General features: G+C 42.4%; 1 protein-coding gene across 2 annotated transcripts in view; it reads right to left on the minus strand.

The window, feature by feature from the left end:
- The window catches only part of GALNT9 (polypeptide N-acetylgalactosaminyltransferase 9), a 125,281-nt gene that overhangs the window by 50,289 nt on the left and 50,251 nt on the right, over positions 1-24,741 (minus strand). For both annotated transcript variants that reach the window (XM_014874864.2, XM_088176310.1), the window contains exons 5-6: positions 17,611-17,808; positions 10,303-10,420 (exon numbers count right to left, since the gene is read on the minus strand). In XM_014874864.2, the coding sequence (XP_014730350.1) occupies positions 10,303-10,420; positions 17,611-17,808 (316 nt within the window). The remainder of the gene's footprint in view (positions 1-10,302; positions 10,421-17,610; positions 17,809-24,741) is intronic.

Below are 24,741 nucleotides of genomic sequence, written 5' to 3' on the forward strand. Positions count from 1 at the left end.
CCCTCACTCTATCCTCAAATTCTTTTCACATGCTCATTTAGCAACCAACAGAAGAGAAAGACCCCTTATTAAAAATAAAATTAACTAGTGATTGCCATTGCCAATATTTATGCATAAGAAGGAAATGAAGCATCCCAGTTATGATTTACAGGAAAAAATAGAGAAAGAAAGCATGTACTCTGTGTCATGTGAGTTTCTCTAAATATCAGCATTAATTTCTAAATAAAAGGACCCTGCAAAGCCAAGATCTGACATGCAGAAGTCAGCTGTGGCTTGACAGTGCTCAGCACTGTATGACAACATATCAAGAGCCATTTCCTACACCTTCTACTTCTGTTTTACTGTAGTTAGAGATGTGCTTGCTGTCTGTCCCCTCTCGGGACCCAGCAGTCCTGAGCCCAGGCCATTTGAACACCCTTGGGAGAGGGGAGGGCAGTGGTGGGACAGGCACCAGAGCTCTCTCACTTCACAAGGCACAGCAACCCAAACTCCTCCTGACAAAGGAAATCAATACGACAGTCAGAGACGTGCCCTGGCTTGGCACAGAATCTCAAATGAACAAAAGGCCTCCTCCTGCCTGAAGATCACCCCCTGAGCACTGTATCAAAGCTCACCTCATTTAATATAAACATCTGCAGAGGGTATTTTCCCCTCCAGGCCTTCCACGTCCTTCTCTAACATTTACTGTTGGAGATCAGTAGTCTATACAATTTATCGCACCTGTCAAGGCTAATTTATTCATGCGATCTGGCAGTAATCAAAAAGACTGAGATCGATGTGCCAGCAAACCCTGACATTTATTCATATTTTAAAGTCCTATTTGACCTTGAACTGCAGCTAAGTGGAGCTGAACTGTCAGCAGCTCTGAGGCTGGCGGGGTCTGGCTCATCTCGGCTAAAGGCACGGTGGCAGGGCAGCACACACTGGGGCCAGGAGCAGCAAAGGCTGAGCCACAGACACAGGGCTAGGGAATACAGCACCATGCACAGCTCAGTGGTCACAGACCCACCCGTGCAGCTGATGCCTTAGGATTTTAGCTTTTATATTTTTTCAAATCCTATACTGCATCACTGCCTAGCTCTAAACTCCGTATAAAATGTAGTTAATTGTCTTCTCGTTTTAGTTAGACAAAACAAGCCCTCTGGGCCTGTCATCCAGGGACACCTCACAGCCTCAGGCCCTGAAAAGTATAAACAGAAGTGAACTGGGGAAGGAGCAAACTGAAGGAATAAGATTTCATTACCTGAAGCTGTAATTGGATGATTAACCCCTGATATGCAAATAGACCAAACTTATACCTGTGTGAAAAATTTGTGACCATTGTCCATCTTGGGTATAGCCAAGGCTTTTGGCTTCCCAGGGTGTACCCCTTAAATTAATACCCACTTTATCCTCTTGACTCTGTCTAGTCTCTGTTCTAGGTAGCCACTCCAAGGCATCACAGCTTGAGACTGCAATTCCTGCAGTACAAGTGTTTGGGAGCCAATGGATTTCTTGATAAGGGATCAGAAGGGTGAGGAAAAGGAGTGCAGAAGGAAAATGGTGTGTGTGTGTGCACACTGTCCTCAGCAGGCTGCTGCCAGATGGCCCCAAGGGCTGCTCTTGGCAAGTGGAGGGGAGGCAGAGTCAGAAAATGACACCACCTCCCCTCCCTGGGGATCAGGGACAGTGGTGGTGACCTGGCCACAGAACATATACCAGAAAATCTTTCAAGCCACCAGGAGCCCGCCAGCACAACGTGGCAACACCAGCTGGAAAGAGGAATAGGAAAAACAATCCCAAGAGGATTGCTGAAGTCCATCATCCTTGTCCTTTCTTCACTCAATCAAGCCCTAAAGGAACACTGGGGTTTCAAGTGCAGTTCTTATAATGTATGCAGGTGCTGTAACCTCCAGTAATCATTTCAGCTTTTGAATTCAGACCAATTAGTAGAGAAATACAATAAAGTTTGTTTTAAATAGTTTCAGCCTGGCTCTGCCATCAGATGACTCTCAGACATCCCACGAGGACATCTTTGGAGCCTTCTGCCTCAGTTTCCCCTCGGTTTAATGAATCCAAACTCATTTACCTGCTTCCTCAGAGCGTGCCAGGAATTACAGACAGAACCTGCTCCGAGGTTATTGAATCATTTGCTTTTCTTCTGATAGGAAGATATTTGTGCAAATGACATTCTCTCAGAAACACAGAGGAAATCTAAGTGGCATTTTAGGTAGAAATATGCAGCTACAGTTTTACTAAAACACGTGAACAGATTATTTTATCACAGTCAAAACACTTGACTATGTGATACGCAGTTGCACCCACAACAGATTTTGCAAATCTATTTTGTTGCTTCTCTGGGTTCTCCTTGGCTGCATTTCTCATGCTATGAATTCTGTATGTCATATTAAATATGATTTTTCAGTGAGATCTGCTTTTTCTAAGCCTAGAATACAAATAGAAATGACAGTTATGTCATTTTGTGTTTGTTTTCCCTCTCTTTTAAATAGCTAACACCTTTCCATTATGTTGGAAAAAGCTACCAATGGAAAGCAATTGGCATTTTGACCAATGCTTTTGTGCACATTAAATATATGTCTAACACTGCCATGAAATCTAATCTGATGTTCATGGAAGAGAAACAAAGAAATATGAGGATGCACAGGGAATTTATCTATGTGAATCTAGACTGGCTGCAGCATGCAAGCAGTGAAGCTACACACAGAGCTGTGTTACAATAAACATGCTAATAAAACATTTCAGCCAACCTGCCTCCATATTTTTCCTGTGTAGAAAACAAAGAAATTTTGTGGCTATAAGTATTTTAATGAAGTTTGTGGGGGTTTTTTTCTGTCTGTGCTTGGCCAGATGAGGATCTGGTTCCCTGTTCCATGCCCTGTTCTGGCTCCTCTCAGAGGAGGTGCCAGGTCTCACTCCTCTGGGGGCCCTCTGGGGGAAAAGCACCAACTGCACCTCACTGCTGGCTAATCCTCTGCCTTTACACAAAATGCTCTTTCAAACACAGTGTTAAACTGCCTTTTTTTCCCATGTGTTACACACAATGCAGATAATAATAAATTTGGCACCAAGGAGTGGACCTTAATCCATCAACACAGCTACATGTATTAGCCCTTCCCTGCTCCTGCTCCTCAGCTCACAGGTACCTGTCACACAGGTCAGCTCAACATGCTCTGCCTCATTCAGGTGACACTAGTGCAAGGATAATTATTAGTCAGTTAGAGATTTCTTTAGCAGACTAAAAAATGTACAGCAAAAAAATGTCATATTCCCTCACAAAGTCTTCCAGGCAGAATTACAACAAATGCAAGCAAACCTAGGCCCCACAACTCGTAACCCTCCAAACCTACAACTCTCAAACATCAGCTCTGTTACCCTCATGCTCCCACGACAAAAAACTTCCACTTGCCAGTGGTGATGAGTTGTATGTTTAACATCATGAATAATGGTTATCTGAACACTCCTGCAAGGGTAACACCTCAGCTGTACATTTAAATATCTACAACCTCACCTCCAGACCTGCACTCCAGCCTGGAGGAGCTTGGCAGCTCAGCCCTAAGGCTGAGAAGCACTTTGCCAAATGAAGTTATTTACCTGGAGGTACCTGGGGAGTCCAACACAACCACCCATTAGCCCTGGTCACTGCCAAGGGAAGCATCCACTGGCTGCTCCTCCAGAACTTAGCCAGGCTGCTGGGCTGGGCTGGGGATGACCACACAGGACATTGCTCCAAGCCAAATCCTTCTCCAACTGCAGAAACCTGGGCTGAAAGGACTCCTCCCTTTATATTTCCTAGAGATTCCTGATTAAAACTCTCATCCCCCCAAAAATGTGAACCGACTGGGGAGCAGCTGGTATCCTGGATCACTTTCACATCTTGGTTTTTTGCATGGAAAAAGGATGCTTTCCACAGAAGTGGTTTTTCTTTTCTTTTTTTAAGAGTTCTGAGAGAGATTCGAAATGGTTCCAGAAAAACACAAAGAAACCTTTTGCCAGGTGTGCTGGGACCAAGCTAAAGACTGACAGTTGGGCACATCTGGGTAAAAAACAGACCAAGACAGGCTTTCAGTAATCAGCATCAAAATTTAGTCCTACAGACCATTTGGAGTTCTGGATTAGCTGTTATTTTGCAACACAAAATATGTTGTATCAGAAAGTTTCTGAACAGCTGTAGCTCATCTCTAGTGTTTGGTTCAGACTCATCATTAGGCAAGTGAAACCTATTTCAATCTCAACACAATTAACACACTCCTCTTCATTTCCCCCATCTCTCTCTCATTCAGTTCACACTTGCCTGTGAAGAGGAACATGTGTCAGATTTAGATCAAACCTGCAGGAAAGTGGCTGAGAAGAAAGTGGCAAAGACTAAGGAAGCATTTTCTTTCCTCAGTTCTCTTGCTGTTGATCTCTTTCTAAAATTTCCAGCCCTGTGCTTTGATAGTGTCCTGGTACATGAAAGAGTTTGTAACATAAAATGTTACACTCGATGGAGCATGATGTGATATGGGAGCCAAATGGCCAGATGCTCTTTTCTGAACTATTTCCAATGCTCCCACTTTAGAGAGTATTTTTAAGGGTACTCAGAAGCTCCAGTCCTGTAGTGCAATGGCAATTTCATGCTAGAGCACCACTGTGCTGCGTTCTGATGAAACCATTGTTTTTCATGCTAGGTTAAAGTTATCCTCAATTTAATAAAAAGAAAAATAATGAAGAAAAAAAAGAAAAGACAAGAGGATAGTATGGTTCAAAGAAATTGCAGACAGGTAGGGATTTGGGTTCTGTCCCCAAAACCAAGATCATACATCCCATTAAAAGTACAATTAAGACTATATTAATAATCTGATCAGAGAAAAACCCAAGCACTCTGAACTTCATCAGAGCAGGCCCAGAGCCATATTTTAGATGTTTGGCTTTGCTTTACACTGTTTGTACATCCTGCTCTTTCAAGTGGGGAAGACCCTTTCACAGAGGAAACCCTCTGGTTTGAAATGTGGCTGAGGTCAGACATCTGAACCCTGTCCCCAGTGCTGGTGATCACTGGAATCAGCCTGTCCTCATCTGCTGTCCCACCACTTCCCAGTTTGCTGGCAGCACTGGCTCTGTTCCAGGCTGGGATCAGAGTCCCTGGGACTGCTGGCAGCTCTCTCCCAGGTGTCGGCACAGTAACTGCCCTCTGCAGCCCATGGAACTGGCACTGCACACTTTGGCCACGGGCAAGCACCAGGGGTGACTCTGGGTGGTTTGGGACACTCCAGGGTGCAGCAGGCTGGGGTTTAACACCTGCATGAGCTCCTCCACTTGCCACAAAGCCTGTCCCCTCTTCCAGACACAATGCATTCCTGCTGTGCACACATGTCAAGCCTAATCCCATCCTGAATCCGTGCAACTCCCATGGAATAAGAAGATGCTGAGCCCTTGGAAGTGCTGAGGACCTGGCTCATCACTTATGCACAACAGCACAGAACCAGCTGCTCCAATCCCTGCTCTGAAGAGGGAAGGGAGCTGTGAATTAATGTAATCCAGGCACCACAACTTCAGTCCTTTCATGGTTTCTTAATGCTTGGCTCGACAAACTCAGCATTCTTTTACCTTAGGAAATAACCTCTAAAACTGCTAAATTAAACTGGAGATGGAAAAAGAGGATACCTTTCCTTATACACTTTATCTGGAGGGTGAGACCTGGGAGATTTATCACTGAGATCTTTGCAGCCTAAGCAATGGGGCAACTTCCAATAACAGCAGATTACATCACTTACCAGGATTTTGCTTAGGCAGTGTGGAACTGCTAAGAAACATTTTAATAGCATTTAACTTCATGCTGAAAAGGCTGATTTATTGCACTCCAGTGTGAATAGGCATGTCTAAGGACAGAGCATGCTACTTTTTCAGATGTCAGCAATTGTGGGGTTTTGTTAACATCATTTAAGTGATTCAACATCTTTGAACTAAAAGGCTTTAAGACTTTTAATTCAAAACTGAATTAATTTAATATTAAAAATTAAAGCTTGGGAAAGGTCAAAATAAAAATGAACTATTTTCAGATTCACCATAATAAGACACTTTGATTAACATCTACTTTTTATACAATTTTCACTTGTATTTTACCACAGCACGTGTGAAAAAATGCTGGAATTTTGAGTAACTCACCAGAACTGAGTTTCTATTTAGCTCCAAGATTAGGGACCCGGCCTCATGAATCACACAGAGCAAAAAGCATTGTCCAGAATTCAGAATTAAAGTTTGCTATACATAAACCTTGTGACATTTTTATTACAGCATACCAGTCTGGAATCTGCATTTAAAACACTGACTGCTCAAAGGAATCTAAATCTCTTTAGCTAAAGGTAATAAAATGAGGTCAAAAATTCACTGCTCAACAATCTACCATTAGCATTTCTGCTCAGAAAAAATGTAGTTCATCTATTTTTAAAGAAAGCAAAGGCAGGGCATATAACCCAAGTTTGGAAGGTATAATGATTTGCTTGTATGGAAGTCCATTAGGTAATGAGCTTCATTTCCTCATAAAGAGGCTTTGGTGCATCTGCATCATGATTTTTTTTATACAGTACACACAGTACTTGTGTAAAGCCAGAGATGGGACTGCATTTCTGTTTACACAACCCGTGGTTTCAGCTTGGCCTCCATCACCAACTAAATCACAGCTCCAGAGAGCACACAGGGTCTGAGCTGGATTCTGGCTGGGGTCTGCTCTTTTCAATCCTGAGGAGCTCTGTGCTCCCAGAGACATTCCACTGACAGTGGCCACAAAACTGGCCAAAGCTACCTGGGACACACCTGCTGATGCTGACACAGTGCTACTGAGAATAAAGCAGTCTGATGCTGGCTATAAAAGAAAAGGAGTTTTACTTGCAGTTATCAATGTGGCAACATAATTTTTTATTTAATTTGTTTGGATTCTTAATGGTGGAATCAGAATTTAATTTCTGCTAGAGCATCCTTTAAAATAAATGCTTGATCTCTTCCCACCCACCATTACAGCTGATGGGCACAAAGTAAAAAGAACAGCAATTCATTCACCTTATCACTGGAGCACCAGAGGAAGCAAGGGATCCTTAGTGCAATGATTAATGACTCACTATAAAAAGATGCATCATAAACTGCCTGTATTAGGTTAAATCATAAACTAGGCTTTTAATGTTTATATGATCCCTTTCTAAATTATTAAGAGTGTCTGTAGCTCCCACTAGGAATGGAACTCATATAACACTTGCAAAGCACACATTTTCTTCCAGGGTCATGATTTGGGACCCTCACTTAAAGGGATCCCTGCCTTCCTCCACATTCAAGCAATGCCTGAATTGTTTTTCCTATTGGGACATCACTACAGGTCAGAGAGATCATTTGATGTTCAGAAGCATCAAAGATGATCTACCCTGAATTTACAGTGTCTTCTTCAGCCTGTGCTCATGAAGGGCAACTCATCCCCAGAGGAGTCAGCCAAGACTGGATGCTGTCATTTCCTGTGTTTAGGTGCTAATAATAACTCCCATCAGCTTCAGTAGCTGGTTGGAGAACAGGGAGAGAACAGCAACATTTGTCCTAACAGAATTCCCCAGACTGATCCACCTGGTGGTGAGACTGTCACCTTTAAAAAATACAGCATAAGGTGACATTATGTAAGTGTCCATCTTACTACCACGAGCCTGCAAACCTATCCATCTCCCTTTTAATTCCCACAACAGCTGGTGCTTTTTCTCAATCAAACCAGAATCTCCCTCTCTTGGCAAACAGACATTGGCTTCAGTGTAAAGTCACCCCATCAGGACAATGCAGCTCTAACCACTGTCAAGTTTACTCAAAAAATAATAGGAGTTTAAAAAAAGAGCTGCAGGCCCCTAAATATTTTCAGTAGGCATAGTAGACAGCCCCAGTCTGTTGCTGCACTGCTTATTCAGAACAGAAAATCACTTAAGTTAATTATTTAAATATTTCCATCTATGGAATTAAGAAAAGTGCAAAGCCAACAATGGAATACCCAAGATCATGATTTTTTAATAAATAAGAGATTTCATGGGAATTAGCTGGGTTATCAAACAGTATCCTCCCAAATCAGCTCATTAGTTTCACTGAGTTTCCCTATTCCACTCTATTAAAACAATTTAAACAAGGGTTCACTAGATGCAATGTAATCTATTTCAGGCACTCCAAGCCTAATCCCTTTTCTCTTGGCAGTAAAATGATAATAGTTTGCAAAAAAAAAGTTTAAAAAGATTATTGTTACAGCTATTTCAAATAGGGACTGTTTTCAGCCAAGCATGGGCCACCACTTTCCCTACCTCTTATTATTTATTATTATATAATAGTTTTTGTTCATTGCTTATTAATTCATTTATTCTTCATTTTTCTGTTTTTCATTGCTTCACACAAGCAGTCACACATGGTCAACAGCATCCTTCTGTGCAGGTGGGGGTGATGCACCAAATATCCTGCATGGGTCACTGCACCAGGCCTCAGGAAAGAAGTGATTTTTTGCAATTTACTTGGAGTTAAAAAACCCCAACTTGGTAAATTCACAGTGGTTTTATAAATAGCCTAGAGAGAAGGGAGAAGGTTCCCATGCATTTTCACACTGTTAGTTTCTGACAGCTCTGAAAGACACACAGGAGGGGATCACACATAGGATTTGCAAATTAGGAGGCAGACACTGTATATTACTTACCATGATGGATCCAGGCTGGAAACACAGACTAAAAGACCTGTCCTATGGACACACAGCTTATTTCACAACAAACTCATGCCCTTGTACTTTCATAAAACCTTTCCCAGACAATAGGGTTAGCTTTTCTTATGGGGGGGGAAAAAAAAAAAATAAAAAGCCCAACCAAAATAAAACCCAAAGAAAGAGATCTGGTTTCTAGATCCAAGGTTTCTGCAGGCTTTAACGGGTCCTCTATCCCAGAAAACCTGTCCTCACTCACCTCAAATCCTTGTCTCTTCAAGCAAGTGCTATTTCATAATCCTATTAAAACCTTTGCCTTTGTTTACCAGGAGCCCTAATCGTACTCAGCAAGTTCTCCTGGTCTTAAGAAGAGCGACAGCTTTCAGATTTCTTAGGAGGCTTATTCATCAACCACGCCAGAGTTTTGCCAGAGTGTTCAATCTATTCTGGGAGCAGCCATGTGGAAAAAGTTTCAAACAGCTCAAAGCCCTGCACAATGATAAAGGAAAGCTCACACAATCCTGGTAATAGCCTGACCCTCTTAAGGAAAATTGGATGATTTGTGGTAGCAGTTTTTCTGTCCCCTCTGTGAATTCTGAACCTTAAAGTATAAGCAGTGTATTCACACAGTCCCATTACAAACCCCATCCCTCTTGCAGTGCTGGAATAACAAATACACACCCATATGTGAAAATAAACTCTTGCTGCAGTGACCTTCCTCCTCAGTCCAATGGTGTGAAGGAGTTTGTAGCCATTTTAGAAAAAAAAATAGAGCCAGATAAAGAATGGACTAATTTGATGTTCGATGTTTCACCACGAGCAGAATATATGCTTTAATGAGCACATTACATGCACCAGGGACATGTTACTGGGAAGCAGGGGATAAAGAGTAAAGAGAAAATAATTAAACAGTCAGCTTTATAATGAGGAAACTCTGTTCATGCAACATTAAGTGGCCTAATTTTCAAACACTAAGCGAAGACAAGTTCCTTGGGCTTCAGGAGGACTTGCTGGCAAGCACCACCTTGAAAACAAGGGCAAGGGACAACAGGTATCAAATCTCCTTTAGGTCCAGGCCACAGGGTCTGATGCTATTCCAAAGTCACCTGTCCACACTTCACACTGACCTGTCCAAAAGATTGAATACCTGCACCCTGTAGTTCTTATTCTAAAAGGAGGATCCTTAGAGTTGTGAAATTGCCAGCATTCATAATGTATGGTGTATGTGTATGATGAACATTACAACTGACTTCTGCCAGCCTGGCCTTGTTTTTCTGTAGGTATTGCATCTGTTAGACCACAAATGTACAACCACGGCTAAGGGCAATGAGCACATGGAGACTTAAAGTGGCTGTGCAAGAGGAAAGATACTGGGAAAGGGGAAAACCTTTCTCATTGGGGTCAGACACTGACAGGATGGACCAATAAAGCAAATTCCTGACTGTTATCAGTTCTCTCAAGGCCTGTAACACTCATTTACTGGCACTGTCACTCCTCAGGTAGTGTTGCAGCATCAATTACTGCAGCATAATGGCCCATCAGTCAGACAGCAACTCTGCTGGGCCACAGCTCCCCAGCACTCTTTGCACATGGACACTGCACGAAGTCTCTTTGTTGTTACTCACCCTCATGCCTAATTCAATGTTTTCTCCTCCATAGACCTCCATGCCAGGGTCCAGCAGGCCAATCTCACCAAAATACTCTCGGTCCACCACAAAAGAGCATCCGATCATGGCTGGTGTCCTGCACAGAGACATTAATGCAAAAAATTCAGCCATTGATTAGCTAGTACAGACCCCACCTCATAACACATTTACACAGATTAAACAGTTCTTAGTCTTCAAGTTTACATTCTAAATTTACCTATTAGCATCAATCACATGGCACTTCATGTCTGCAAGAAATTCCAGTACTTCTCTATTTAGTGCTGTAATTTCTGAAGACTTTCTGTTGAATCATTCTCTAGTTAGAAGTGGTCTCAAGGCTCTATAAAAACCACACAAGGATACTCCTGGCTGGGCACTTCCATCCTCTGTTGATGCATATATTTATGCACCAGGATCTTTGCATTTATATATTCAAATTATTTGATAAAATACATCTTCCTGATTATATTTCCCAGAGCCAAGCCTGGAAACAGATTTGCCTAAAAAAGCTGAGACTTCTCCTGTACACAGGATGAGACATATCCTATATACATCTTGATTTCACATCTTGTACCACTGAAAAGCATATCTTAGGGTAACAAAGAATAAATTTGGTCTAGGAACTAAAATAAAGGAAGGACACAACCAAGGTAAGGTAATTCAGTACCTTTGCAATGAAATACATGTGGAAGAAATATTTCAAGTATATTTTTAAAGTCTTACCTATGATAGACGAGGGAAGGAGATGGGGGAAGAAACACACACCACTTATTTCATTTTCATTTTCATGTACTTAAAGCTAAACACAGGCTTCAGTGGATCAAGGCATCATTGCTTTGCAAAACTGAGGTGCTAGTTTGAGCTCAGACTTCTCCTTTCCAGCCCTGCCTACCCCACAAAAAATCCTCTGGAGGCAGCTCCTTACAGCAGAAGGATGCTCCTATGAGATCTCCTCCCTTTCTAATGAGGAATGGTACTGCCAGGCTTTGCAGACTGCTCCCAGGTGCTGGAATCTCTCTGGGGGATGGATTTCTGCAGCTGTAGGCTCTGTCCATTAAAGCACTGAGTTGTTAATTGAACGGGGGTGGGAAATACATTTTAGATGCAACTACATAATCATCACTCACAGACGAATGCCACTGAGGACTGTCTTTGCAACTCCCTCTCCCCTTTCTCATGATATATATTCAAATATAGACTTCCCAAGCCTTCACAGCTTTTTCAGAAAAAAAAAAGTTTTGGGGAGTGAGCAACAACAGCAGAACAATGACAGAAGGAACAACATCCAGCTTTTATCATTTTATACTGGACTACAATGTCACACTGACATATTGCAAACACTTCTCAAAAAACATGCTTGATAAAAGCTCAAGGCCCTCACTGGGTTTTTCCAGTTCCTGAAACACTCCAGTACATCCACCACTTTTAGTGCAGTGCAGCAGACTTATCTTGAAAACTAGAAATGGCCACAGGAGCAAAAGCAGCTGTGTTAGCACCTCTTACCACTGCCCAAGGGGCAGCACCTGAGAAGGTGAGAGCCCTCAGCACTCACAGCTTCAGAGCACAACATATTAACCTGCTTTATATAAAACAACCTTTTCCCTTAATCATGCACTCTCTAGTAAAAGAGACACTTCCAGAAGGAGAAAACAGCAATTAGAAGTGTACCATTTCTTACCAACACCTCAAAGGTGTTGTGAAACTTAATTGATCTGTGGAATATTCTGTGACACAATGGAGGATGTTATAAACATTAATTATAATCAACAGCAGCACTCAAAGGATAATGTAGGAAACACAGCAAAATGGGTTTGCAGCTAAAAGCTTCAAATGCAGCCCAGAATTGTATTGATTCTGCACTGGAGAAAGAGAGAGCATAGTCAGCTTGGGGGAATTACCTGATAGCACTGCTGTGGCAAGGGAGACAGGAGAGAAGCATTGCCCTGGGAAAGGGAGGAGGCACAGAGAGGTCTCTGGTGGTGAATTCTCCCTCCCTCCTGCCTGTGGCAGCAGAAGAGAGGAGGGGAGGGCAGTGCCTGCATGGGAGGGGGCACAGGGAACAGAGGGCACGTTGGCCAGGGAAGAAAGGCATTGCTGCAGGCCTGAGCCAGTTTTGTGTCAGTGAGATCCTCAGGAGCACAGCTCTGTTGGTAAAATAATTCCAGCAGGTGCTGACACCCATTTCTCCAGCCAGGTGCATCCCCCTCTTTCCCCTTACTGAAGGGAGATGCCTGGGGGCTTCATCAGGAACCAGTGAAGGAGAAAGGGATGGGGACTAAGCTGCACGTGATTCAGTCAGTCTTCCTCTGCCTTAAGGTCAGCACATATTTATATATATTTATTTATAAATATATTTATATATACATATGTGCACAATGCAATCAGGTCACATTTGAAACAGTCTCCTGAGCAGCCAACTCTAATTTCCAGGAAAACTGAAAAACACTCACAATAGATGCATAAATTCAAACACAAATAGAACCATAAATAAATATATAAGCATAAATGTATATATACAGGAATAATATATATATATATACATATGTATATATATGTGTATATACAGACAAGGAGTTTCAAATGACATCACACATCATTTCTCTGAGTGTTCCACCTCTCCCAGCAGGATGTTTCTTTGATTCAGGTTCTTAAGCAGCACCTCAGCCCTGATATGACATGTAAGTGGGAAAACCTGCATGGTACCTGCAGAAGTATTTCTATTTTTCTTACAACTTATGTCTTCTGCAAGAAAGAGTCACACCAGGCTTTGAGAACAGAACTCAAGGACAGATTTGCTGCTCAGGAGATACAGGGGGAAAAAAATGACAAGGTGACAAGGTAATGCTCATCTAGAAAGGCAGAGCAAATACAGATGTAGAATAATTCTCTGATGTCCTGTGGAAGTAAATTTCTGGGAACAGGCAGGACACCCATCAGAACCTGGACAAATAAAAGCAAAACTGCTCTGTTAGAGGCTCCTGTGAACCAGAAACTGAAAAGATAGCTATAAGCAGTCAGTAAACACTCACCAGTTTTATTATTACATGGTAGCATGGTTTGTCATGAAAGACTTTACCTCCTAAGCTCAGGTACACAGGTGGATTTCTTCCCAGAGCAGCGAGGGCCCAGATTGGCTTTGTCAGAATTGTTATTGCAGACCAGCACGGGGCCTGACTGGCACGTGAGGTGGGCACACACACCCCCAGAGAGAGGAAGCAGCACAAAACACTTCAGTGGGGGCACATCAAACTCTCATTTATGCCCACGAGCGAGGCACTGGCTCCTTCTGGGGCGGCTGATGCAGTGCATGTACATACACATCCCTACTGGTACCAAGCTATGGCATATTAGAGCAGTAAGTGAGAACATATGCAACAATGAAATGCACCACTGCTGCTGGAGGAAGATAAAATGGAAAGCTGTGCAGCGCTTGGCTGGGTGAGGCTGACTAATGACTCTAATGTTAGTGGCTGCTGATCAAGAAATCAAATGCAGAGCAGTCCATCATAATCACGGCAGGTGAGGGAAGACAAGGCAGAGCCAGAGCTCAGAATAACCAGAAACCTTCCTTGCTGTTCCAAAACCCAGAGAAAAAAAAAAATATAGCGTGCATTAAAAAGCCCAGCTTGTTTCAATGCATAGCCAAATTCACTAGAAGCCCTCTGAAGGAGGATCCTTTGTTCCACAGTTTGTTGCCAGATGATAAGGACGTTTTGGGGCAGCGTGCTCGCAGGAACACAAATGGAAAATGACGTGATGGAAAGAGCGTGTCAGAATAACAATCCTCATTTAAATCTTCACATTACAGACATCTTGCATCTCAAATGTCAAACATGTAGAATGGATTGCCTGCAGAAGCCAACTGGGGGAACATCAATTGTTCTGAAGTTCAGAGTATTAACGTGGGGGGTTAAAAGAACTGACTTTACAGTGCATCAGAAATCTTTACAAAATCTGACACTTTGTTCTTGCTATTTCTTTACCTTTGTTAGCACTTCAAGGCCACGTCCCCTTTGTCACTTAGCTCACAACAGCTGATGTGACATTTTATGGAGCACACTTGACACAACTGCCCATGAATGACCCACTGGCATGAGGGACAGCTCCTGCCCTTTCCCAGCAAGGCTGAGTAGAATCACACCAATGTCAGTGTTCAAGAAATTAGAGAATCAGACTTCAAATAGAAAAATTCTTAGGAAAGAAGCACATCTGTTGTGCAGTCCCAGAAGAGAACAGGAATTGGACCCTGCTTTCCAAATGCCTCACCCAATTCTGCACACCAATGATATTTATTCACACAGTGCAAACATGAGAAATGCCAGGGCTCTGATCCTCACTGATACCAGGGTACACATGTTCTTTAATGCTGAAAATCTCAAATCCCTTTGGAGATCTGGCCGGAAATATTCAGCTACACCAACCACAAAACCAGTCACAGGGTTGTTACCAGCCTTTTCTTTCACAAAACACACAGAGAGGCACAAACCAAACCCATTACTTGCTGAAAACAGTGTCAAACAAAGCCTTAAGAGGGACAGTGGTGGCAAGGACTAAATGAACTTGCAGTTTTCATGCTGATGAGCAGCTTTGCAATCTTATGAATGCACATGGACTCAAACACTATCAAAGTGCATCTATGTCTTGCAAAGTGGACTGAATCAGGGGTCGTGGCTGCAATATGTGATTTGGAAAGCTGGTCACAAAACCAAAACCTGCACCAAACCAAGAGATTATTTTAAAAGTTTGCTCACTAGCCTGACTTTGCCTTCCTTTTGAGATCCCACTTTAAATATTCCACAGCTACTAAGTTCCCACCATGAGTGCTTTCAAATCTCAATCCTAAGGACAGGCTTCCTGATTGTTTTCATCAGTAAGACTCACATCTATAGTCACTCTATATATTACCATAATTACACTGACATACCACTTAAAAGCCACAAAATCACATTATATTTCCAAAGGCAGAACAACACAACAGCCAAATGCTTTAGCAAATCCATCCAGGTGCTACACACACACAGTGCAGTGTGGCCATAAAGTGGATGCTGTGCTCTCCTAAATCCCTGCCTTCAAAGAATTTGTGCCCAGGGAGACACGGAAGGGTTCATGGTTCCATGTGGATGTCTCTGCATTTTAGGGCATGGAATTGTTAATCTGCAGGAGAGATGCTTAGGCAGTTGCAGTGTGTCAGTGCTTCTGATATTTGCCAGCAAGGGTTGGGTGTTCTCCTCCCTCTGCTGCTTGTCTTGTCTGTGTCTGGGCAGTTTATGCACTGTTGAATTGGAGGGTTTCTTCATTTGGGTTCAGAATAAAATCGCTGCTCTTGGGAGCCAGCTCCTCATGTGCATCAGATTTTAACACTGCTCAGAGCTTGAGTTTGGATTTGTTCACTTCTGTGTCAGTCCAACTCAGTGACAGCATGACACCACCACGTAAATCTGAGGGAAGCCCCTGGTAAATCAGGCCCTTTATTGCTGAGGTTTAACCTCTTAGCTCACTCTTACCTGTTAGGTGATCATTGTCTCCAGAACAGAAGATACTAAAATACTGGAGCCATCCATGGGAAAATTACCACAATGATTTCACATATAAATTGTGAGTCATGAAGTGTGCAAAACCTTTCAGGAGTGAAAGCTTTGGATGATTAATTTTCCTTTATCAAGAAACTTTCTCAGGGCTGAGTGAAACAGGTATAAAACATCTGCACTTGTAAAACAATGTGAGGCAAGCAGGGCATGTTATCCAGGAAAACTGATTTCCTAAGTAATTACTTCCCTGCTTATTGAGGTTTCAAGCTAAGCAAAAGGTCAGTGATGAAGGACTGTGCTGTCCTGTAGTAAATAAGGTTAATATTACTGTATAGCTCTGTTTTGCAGTCATGGGCCATGAGAATGAACCTGGGTACAATTTGCAACACTTGCTCAAATACAAAATAAAATAAAATAAAATAAAATAAAATAAAAATATAAATAAAAAATAATAAAATAAAATATTCTCTCTGCATGAGAGAAGGACCCTGTGAGGTGGTCCCACCCCTCTGATCACTTAGAAATGTGATCAGTGTGTCAGTGTCTTTTCACTTCCAAAAGATCACTGGCATTTTTTTCAGGTGGATGTGTTGTTGGAAGTACCTGGATGAGCTTTTCAGGATCCCTCAAGCTTTACACTGGAAGGGAAATACATCAGCTCCTCTGCCAGGGCCCACACTGGGACCATACACTAGAGTTTTAGCTTACTTTAAGATGAAGCTGATATACATGAAAACGAAGATGACTTTAAGGTGGTAATTTGTGTCCTTCTTAAGAAGTCTTAAAAATAAGAGCATCCTAAAGTGCATACGTAGGCTTCAGATTTTTTAGCATTTATTTCTGGAGTTGGTAACAACAGTACCCTTAACTCAGCACAATGTGTCCCAGAGGAGCTGTTAGACAAGCATCTGCACTGCAGATGAAAGCCTAGGAGATGTGAATTTTCAAATGGAAGGGAGAAAAAGCTCTTTTCACATCAGTTCCAGTTTTCCCACTGTAACAATTCTCAGAAACACCTTCACAATTCCTGTAACAGCATTTCCTCAGAAAAGTCAATGTCTGTAATGCAAAATGCTCTCTTACAGGGAAAAGTAAATTGACACACTGACTACACAGTCTGGTGTGTGTTCAGTTTAAAATTCAGCCAGTAAGAAAACTCTGAACATGTGCAAAGTCAAAAAAAAGCAAAAAACAAACCAACAACAAAAACCCCCAAAAAACAACCAACCAATAAAACCACACCAAACCAAAAAACCCACCACAAACCAACCAACAAACCAACTCACAAAAAAATGAAAAAAAGTGCAGCTCTCAAACACAGCTCCTGGTGGTGCTCCTGGGAAGCTCTGGTTTGGACTGATGGCCAAGGCTGCTGCCCACAGAAGAGGACTGAAACCAGAATCTTTGTCATCACACACACAATACCTTTGTTTCTCATACTCACAATGGGCCAGAGTCCACTAGAAAATAAAAGGTTAGATGAAACAGATCCTGCTATTCTACTAAGAGTCAGAAAATGTGCTTGAAGCACACGTTCAGAGCCAGAGTACTGGTGTACATTGAGAGGCAGCTCTGAAAGGCAGCACATGCACCCACGGCTTCTGTACACTAGAGCTCTGTAGAGCTTTTTTTCTCCAGCCTCATTTTGTTATTCCTGCACAAAGCCTGTAGCCTCGTTCACCTAAAATCCCCCTCGGCAGACGGCTGAGATGGAAACATCGCTGCGCCCAAAGTGACAGCACGGGGGAGAGGGATTTACCTGATGGGAGCTGACTCATCCCCTTTGTCGAGCCAGTCCTGTGGGGGGATGATGTACATGCACCAGAGCCCCCAGTTGTAGCCGTGGGCAGCGTTGGCATACTGCTGCACCTCGAAGGTGTTGTACTTGATGTTGTCGATGGCGGGCAGGATGATCCGCTTGCGATCCTCCTTGATGCGGGTCAGCGCGGGCTCCACCCTGAGAGCAAGGACAACAGCACCGTCATTTACAGACAGCCCACGCTACCAGCTCCTGCTCTGCAGGCTGAAAAAGTGAGGTTCTCTAGTCCTGTGTCAGCCCAGCCAGGGGGAGAACCCAGAGAGGGGCAGGGTGAATTGTTAAAAACTGATATAATCACGGACAAAAACCCTGTAACTAATTAAAGTTACAAAGTGGTGTGTTTATTCACCGGCAGGGGAGTCACCTCCCAAAGGTGTGACCACCCCCAACAAGGTTCTTTGCCATCTATTTATTGCCCAAGATCTTACATACAACACATGTGCATAACCCCAGCACCTCCCATCCCCATCCCATATTAAAATGAGCCCATTCGTCCTTCACACATGCACAGCTCTTCTCTTGAATTGGGTCGGTGGTCTCAAAATAGGTCAGTGGTCTCAAAAGATGAAGTCAGGAGAGTCTTCATCAGGTCTCAGTGACCCTCTGGCACGATCCGAGGCGTCGTGCTTCATGATTAACGTTTCACTTATTTTACGTTCTTCTATATGTAAGTTCATAATAGCAGATAATTATACCAATTAGCTCTAGCCTAAGCATCTACTAATCATTAACCTACCATTTACCTACCTAACTTATATCTTGGTCATGGAAACTACTCCTACCCTTAGCAAAAATCTTAACTCTTTAAAACCATGATTCAAGGGTACAGATCACAGGCACGAGCTGCAGGGACTGCGGGTGGTGTGGGGGGCTGCACACAGCACCTGCACAGCAATTATCACCTCTGTGAAGCTGTGCCAGAGCCTAACAACACAAAATTTGACCAAACACTAATGCTGAGGCCTGGAGACTGTTAATTCATTTCACAGTGGACAATTGTTGGAGAGACACCATCACCAATAGCAGCTAAATGGTCTCCTACTGGCAACACCACCAGGATTCCTGGTAGCAATTAAATACTGCTGGCATGGCCTGAAGAACTAAACACGCACCAGGGGCTGCAAGAATCTGAAGGTTACTCGAAGGTTTTAATCCTGTTTCCCAAGACTGACCCCATCACATCTAGTTTGAATGACAAATGTGGCTGCATTATGCCTTCTAAAACCTCTTTGGTGATGAGAAGATTTCAGGTGCCAGATGGTGCAAAAGCAGTGAACTGCAGGAAATGTTCCATCATTTCAAAAGGCTTTAAAACATCAATGTGCTTTCCACAGAAGCTACATCCCAAAAGGAAAGTAAAAAGCTTCAGTGCAAACACTCATTTCTGACCAAGGTAGTCTGAGCTTGCTGTGAATTTACAGAGAAACTGATCCAAAGAGGTAGCAGACTTACAGAAGGGTGGAAATCATTCCTCAAAGCAGTACTAGAAAGAGCCACTGGTTCACTCCTTTGTAAGTGTGTTTCCCCTTGAAATGTGCTTTGAAGATTTTGCAGAGCTCTCACATGGATCTTTAAGGGAATGGTGGTTTGCTGCGACTCACAGAGGCAGGAGGATTTGAACTAATCTTTTCTCACTTTTCTTTTGCTTTTGGTCAGAAGGCAATTGCTCCTTTGTGGTTTCAAGTTTGTTATCTCATATTTTGTTTGTTATATCAGTTGTTACCATGAATTTTCTTGTGTAGGCCAACAGAAGATACTGTACAAGGTTCAGACTCTCAATTCATATGGGTTTTTGGCCACACTTGTGCATCCCCATAGAGCCAGTATTACCTACCAGATCTGAATAAACCACTTCCATTATTAGTACAAGATCATATTTATGAGATTGTTTTAAAAACCAATGAGTAGGTAACAGAAAAACTCTTGCAAATCCAACAAAGCAGGGACAAATGCAGAAAAGCTGAATCTGCTTTGTTCTTTCCATCATGTTATCTCTGCTCAGCAGCAGCAGAAAATACAGAACAATGGACATGCCATCACTAATCTGGTGACTTCATGCATGGACACAGTAACCCTTGGGCATAAAACTCTCCTGCTCCCTCTAAACTCTGAAACAAAGGATTTCAAAACACCACACAACAGGTACAGATGTCACTAATAGTTTGCCTGACTCCCATGGCATGAACAAATTTATTATGTTTGGGTCTGACTTCCAGATCTGCCCTGCAAAGCAGGAAAGCTGCTTGCATGCCTTGTGAAACAGAAACCTGTAACTGGGTTTCCTTTGTAAGAATCACTCTGTCATTCACTACTGTCTGACTCTGGAAACAGGTCTTTGGCAAACAAGGAAAGACTGGGAGTTTTCCAAACTAATTTATCTTTCTTGGTGGGAATTCTTTGGTCACCAAATCCTCAAGTCCTCAATTTATTGCATGTTTATGTTGATACAAAGAAAAACTGTTTAACCATCCTACTCAAAACTGTCCTGGAGGTTCCACGTCCCTTCTACAATTCCTCCTGAGGCGCTCATTTTTCAAGTATTTTACTTTGTAGGGTAGATTGAGGTTGTGTGATGGAAAAGCTGAAAGAAGATAAGGAATTCTTCTCCCTTAATGTCAGGTACCTGCAATGGACCCCCCACATGCACAGTAATTGCCTCAAACTTTCATTCTCAGTAGAGAGAAGCAGAGGCTGGCACTTTTATAGTCAGATGCTTGTCATAATAATGTAGACACTGAAACTGGGTGAGATTAATGATGTTCCAGAGGAGCCTATTTTGAATATAAAGGGAATTTAGTCCGCTACTTTGCAAGACATCTTAAAATTGGACTATTGAAGTGTATCCCAAATAATGGTTAGAGAAATAATGTGAAGAAAATATTCAACAGTCACGGTGGTTTTCAGCCCTAAATCATATTTGTGATTGTGTTAATCCAATACTTGAGTCTTGGAATTGCTAACCTGGGTCCTCATTTTCTTCTTTACATGAAGAACAATCCATTCCCAGCTCTGGTGCTGCTCTCACACAAACTATCACCAAACTACTCCTGTCACTCTACACCTGAGGAATTTCTGCATTTTCCCATTTGTGTGGCTCACATTTATTACCACCTGACATGGTGTTTTGCATGTGAATGGCACAAGGGGGGAATCTCTGGAGTGTAATACTACAGTTAGGGTCAAAATACATTATGAAATTCCATTAATCTCTATCAACCTATTAATGTGAAATCACAGATTCCGAACTTTCATGAAATCTGAGGCATCTGTAAGCTGTCCATGTGATGGAAGTTCTGTTTAAGTCCTCTGCACTCAAGAAATTTAAATATTTAAGATATTACTGCTTCAACAAGAGTTGATTTCTGACAGATGAAGTCAAGTGCCATGCCAAGGTTATGGAGTCAATTGGTATGAAAGCAACTGCTGGAACTTCATCCTCTAAACATCCCATCTCACCCATGGAGGTGATTTCCTAGCTCTCTTGGTATCCAGATGTGTGGAAATCACATCCCCACATGTATTAGGAACAGGAAACATTCGGTATCTGGACAGACTGCACAGCTCCCTGACTTGCAAAATATTTTCACACCCACAAATAAGAAAGTAGGCTCTGAGTCACAGATGGAAAGAGAAAATCCAGGACAGAGCTGTTCTCTTAGCGAAAACACAGAATGGAGAGCCTTTTAATTAAACATTGCATACCTGAGAGATTTCACAGCCTGTCCTGCTCTATAAAAGACAGCACAGAGAGCAATGGGGTATTCAGAGGCTCAGCCCAAGCTCATCTCTGTGAGATCTGCAGGAACACTCAAATCCCAGATCCTGCCAGTGCCCTCTCACTGCCAGCACTGCTTGTGGGTGTTTTTCTGCCTGCCAAGATCCCCAGGTAATGGCCAATAAAGAAGGATTATGAGTTTGAACAGGACTGGGCAATGCACTGTGTTTGCATTGCTTATCCTGAGTAATTCACGGAATATGAGGGGGTTTCATTGCTATTCATGGCTAGCAAAGCCCAGCCTCAGAGTTGCTTTATAAGGCTGAGCTGAGCTGCACATTCATCAAATCCTTTGTCAACTTTCCTGCTCACTCTGGCTTTATCTAATTGCATCAGGTTTTTGAAAAGATTAGGATTAAATCTTCCCTAGTAATTTCTAATTTTTCTTCCTAATTTCAAACTGCTAATTATTGTGTAGATTTACCTATCCTCTTTATAGACACCACTTTTTTTCCATGTTGGTTTTTTTTTCCACTTTGCCCTTGTTTTCTCTGCTGTAGATCTGCAGAAGTCAGGTGCTTCTGGCAGCTCACAGGACTGAAAGGATAAGAAGGGAAAAGGTTGCTCAAGTCCAAGCAACACACTTGTGTCCAACACACTGAGCTGATGAGCTGCAATATGTGCTTGGAGTATTTCCTTTCCACATGGCAGTGAGGATTCAGCCCTGCCTGATTAGGTGCATAAGCCAGATGCAAATTTTGGGATCCATCTCCATTTTTCATAGGTGCAAAACTATGAGGTTCCTAGTTTGCATCTGAGTCAGGGCACTTTACAGGCAAAGAGCAGCACACATTGTTAACAAGTTATTTACTGGAGCAAGAGGGAAAGTTCTCCCAGGCATATTCATAAACATGATGGATTTCAGTAAACTAAATATAATCAAAAGATTCTGCTTTAAAGGTAGTGCTTCACATCATCCAAGTGAGTTTTTTCCCCACTTAATAAAAACCAAGCAGACAATTTGGACTGGAATTTGAGTGACATATGAAGATCATCTCCCTTCCATCGTCTCTAAAACTACATATTTGTCAGTGTCCTCCTCTCTCTCTGAATAGATTGTTGGTGAAGAGATAAAACCAGAAGAGAAAGGACAATAAATTTAGTTCTCATATAGACTCTACCAGGCTAAGGGGCATTTTCACTTCAATTTTATTCACTTTGATTTGTCCAAATCTGTTGAGCACATCACTAAGCAGCACACGAATTCAATGCTTTTGCCTACTGGTGGAAAGATTTCTTCATTAACAGCAGATTTTGAAGGTGTTGAGCACCCATGATGACTTTATTGGGAGCTGGTTCTGTGGGATTCAAAGAGTAAATTCTCCCAAGATAAACATTGGAGGTAGGAAAAGACTTGGAAGGCAGAATTTAAGCCAGAGTACAGAATAAGCCTGTAAGAAGATTGAGAGCAAAGGCAGGGGCCATACTGTGATCACACAGGCCTCTCTAATCCCATTGTAAGTCTATCTCTGAACATATATGCATTCTGTATTTAACACTGGCTTGATTCAGAGCAGCTCAAACCCCATGGGAAACCACAGCAAACAAAAACTCTGTGTTGTTTTACATCCTTATCAGATTGCTGGAAAATTCATGCCAAAGGGAAAGCCTGATTTCTCACAATGCTGAAAAGAACAGCTTCTTTCAGATAAAAAACAGATAAAAAGAAGTTAGTAATGAGCTCCTCCGTGCACATGATTATATAATTCACCTTTTTAAATATGTAAAAACACCTGCTGACTTCAAGCAGACTTTTAAAAAGGCACAGCATCAGAATAAATGCACACAATCCAAGGGAATCCACATGCATGCTGCAGGCCAGATCCTCTGCTGCCCAATTCTGCCACTTCAATGGCCTTCACAGCTTCAGGGATGCTCTGCTAACTTGCAGCATCTGAGAAGCAGACCTTACCTTCCAGTCCTTAGCTAGAATGGCTGTAGGAGGCATTTGTCAATAAATTCCTCCCTGCAGCCCAAATGTCACTTTCTGTAAATTTGTTCAAAAGTGAATCCTTTCCTAAATGACGAGAATTGCATTGGGAAATGTCTCTCCCATTCTGCTCTGTGCCAGCTGGGTACCCAAATATTCTGATCTCTGGGTTCTTTTGACACAAACATGCCTCTCTTTTTTTCCCTTCTCCACCATCATTATACTACTTTTTACTCCAATAAAAATTGAAGAACTAACATTAAAAAAATTCCAACTTTCTTTTTCCTGCTTTCACAAATCAAAATTTCCTCTTCTTGCAAGCAGTTAGGAAAGAGTCCTTATAAGACATAAATGAAAGACAACATGGTTTCATCTGCTAGATTTTATGGCTCAGTGGGTTTAACACTGTATTTTACTCTGACTCTAGCACTGTCAGGTACCGTGAAGTATAAACTTAACAGAGAAATGTAAGAAAAAAGAAAGCTGTGTAAACTGAAAGCTTATTTTGCATGATTTTACACGCTACCTCACATTTCACTGACAATATACATTTATCAGATGCAGACAAGCAGATCTACTGACATACATAATTCTTCACTGAGGCCATCTGCAGAATATTTAATGAGGAATGCCTTTCCTGTAAATAAGTGTTCAGAGAACTAAAAAAGAAATAAATTTCATTCTCCCTTCCTCGGTCTCTAAGAGAAGAGAGAACTTCCCCATCTGTCCTGCCTGACATCTCTATCAGCATTCCTGTGTGCCCAGGGAAGTTTCAGAGCCACAGTCCCCAGCTGGAACAGAGGGAACGTGGCACCAACGCCTGCTGGAGAGTTAAAGATCAGCTCTTTGGCTGCCAAACCTCAATGGCTCTTTTCTGCACCACTGAAAAGCAACGAGGATGCTTCAGTGAACATTCTAGGTTGTTGAGGTAGATGAATAGTTGAAGCTGCTTTTCTGGTGCATCCTCTGTGTGTAGGCTGGCACCATCCCATGGATCCCAAAGGCCCACATGGCTTCTGCTGCATGCTCCACTCAGATTATATTGGCTTTGCTATCTAAAGCATGCATTCCATTAAATTACCAGAGTGATCCTAAGGATCAGCTTTGCATGAGGAAACACTCCCTTAGCAAACACATGTCCCTTCCTTTTCCTTTGGGTTTCCCAGGTCAGTACCAGGGATGCTGCCTTGAGCCATGTCCTGAGCATGAGTGATGTGCTTGAACACTCCAGAGGGGAGAGACTGCCCAGGAGAAGAACTGCAAAGGTAATTTTACCTTCACCATTTCTCTCATTTAAAAAGAGAGCCACCTGGACCTTGTCATGCCCCCAGAGAGCCACCTGAGCTTGAACAGGGGGGACAGGGAG

Source organism: Sturnus vulgaris, chromosome 19 (genome assembly GCF_052056855.1).
Source record: "Sturnus vulgaris isolate bStuVul1 chromosome 19, bStuVul1.hap1, whole genome shotgun sequence".
In the NCBI taxonomy this organism is placed as follows: Eukaryota; Metazoa; Chordata; class Aves; order Passeriformes; family Sturnidae; genus Sturnus; species Sturnus vulgaris.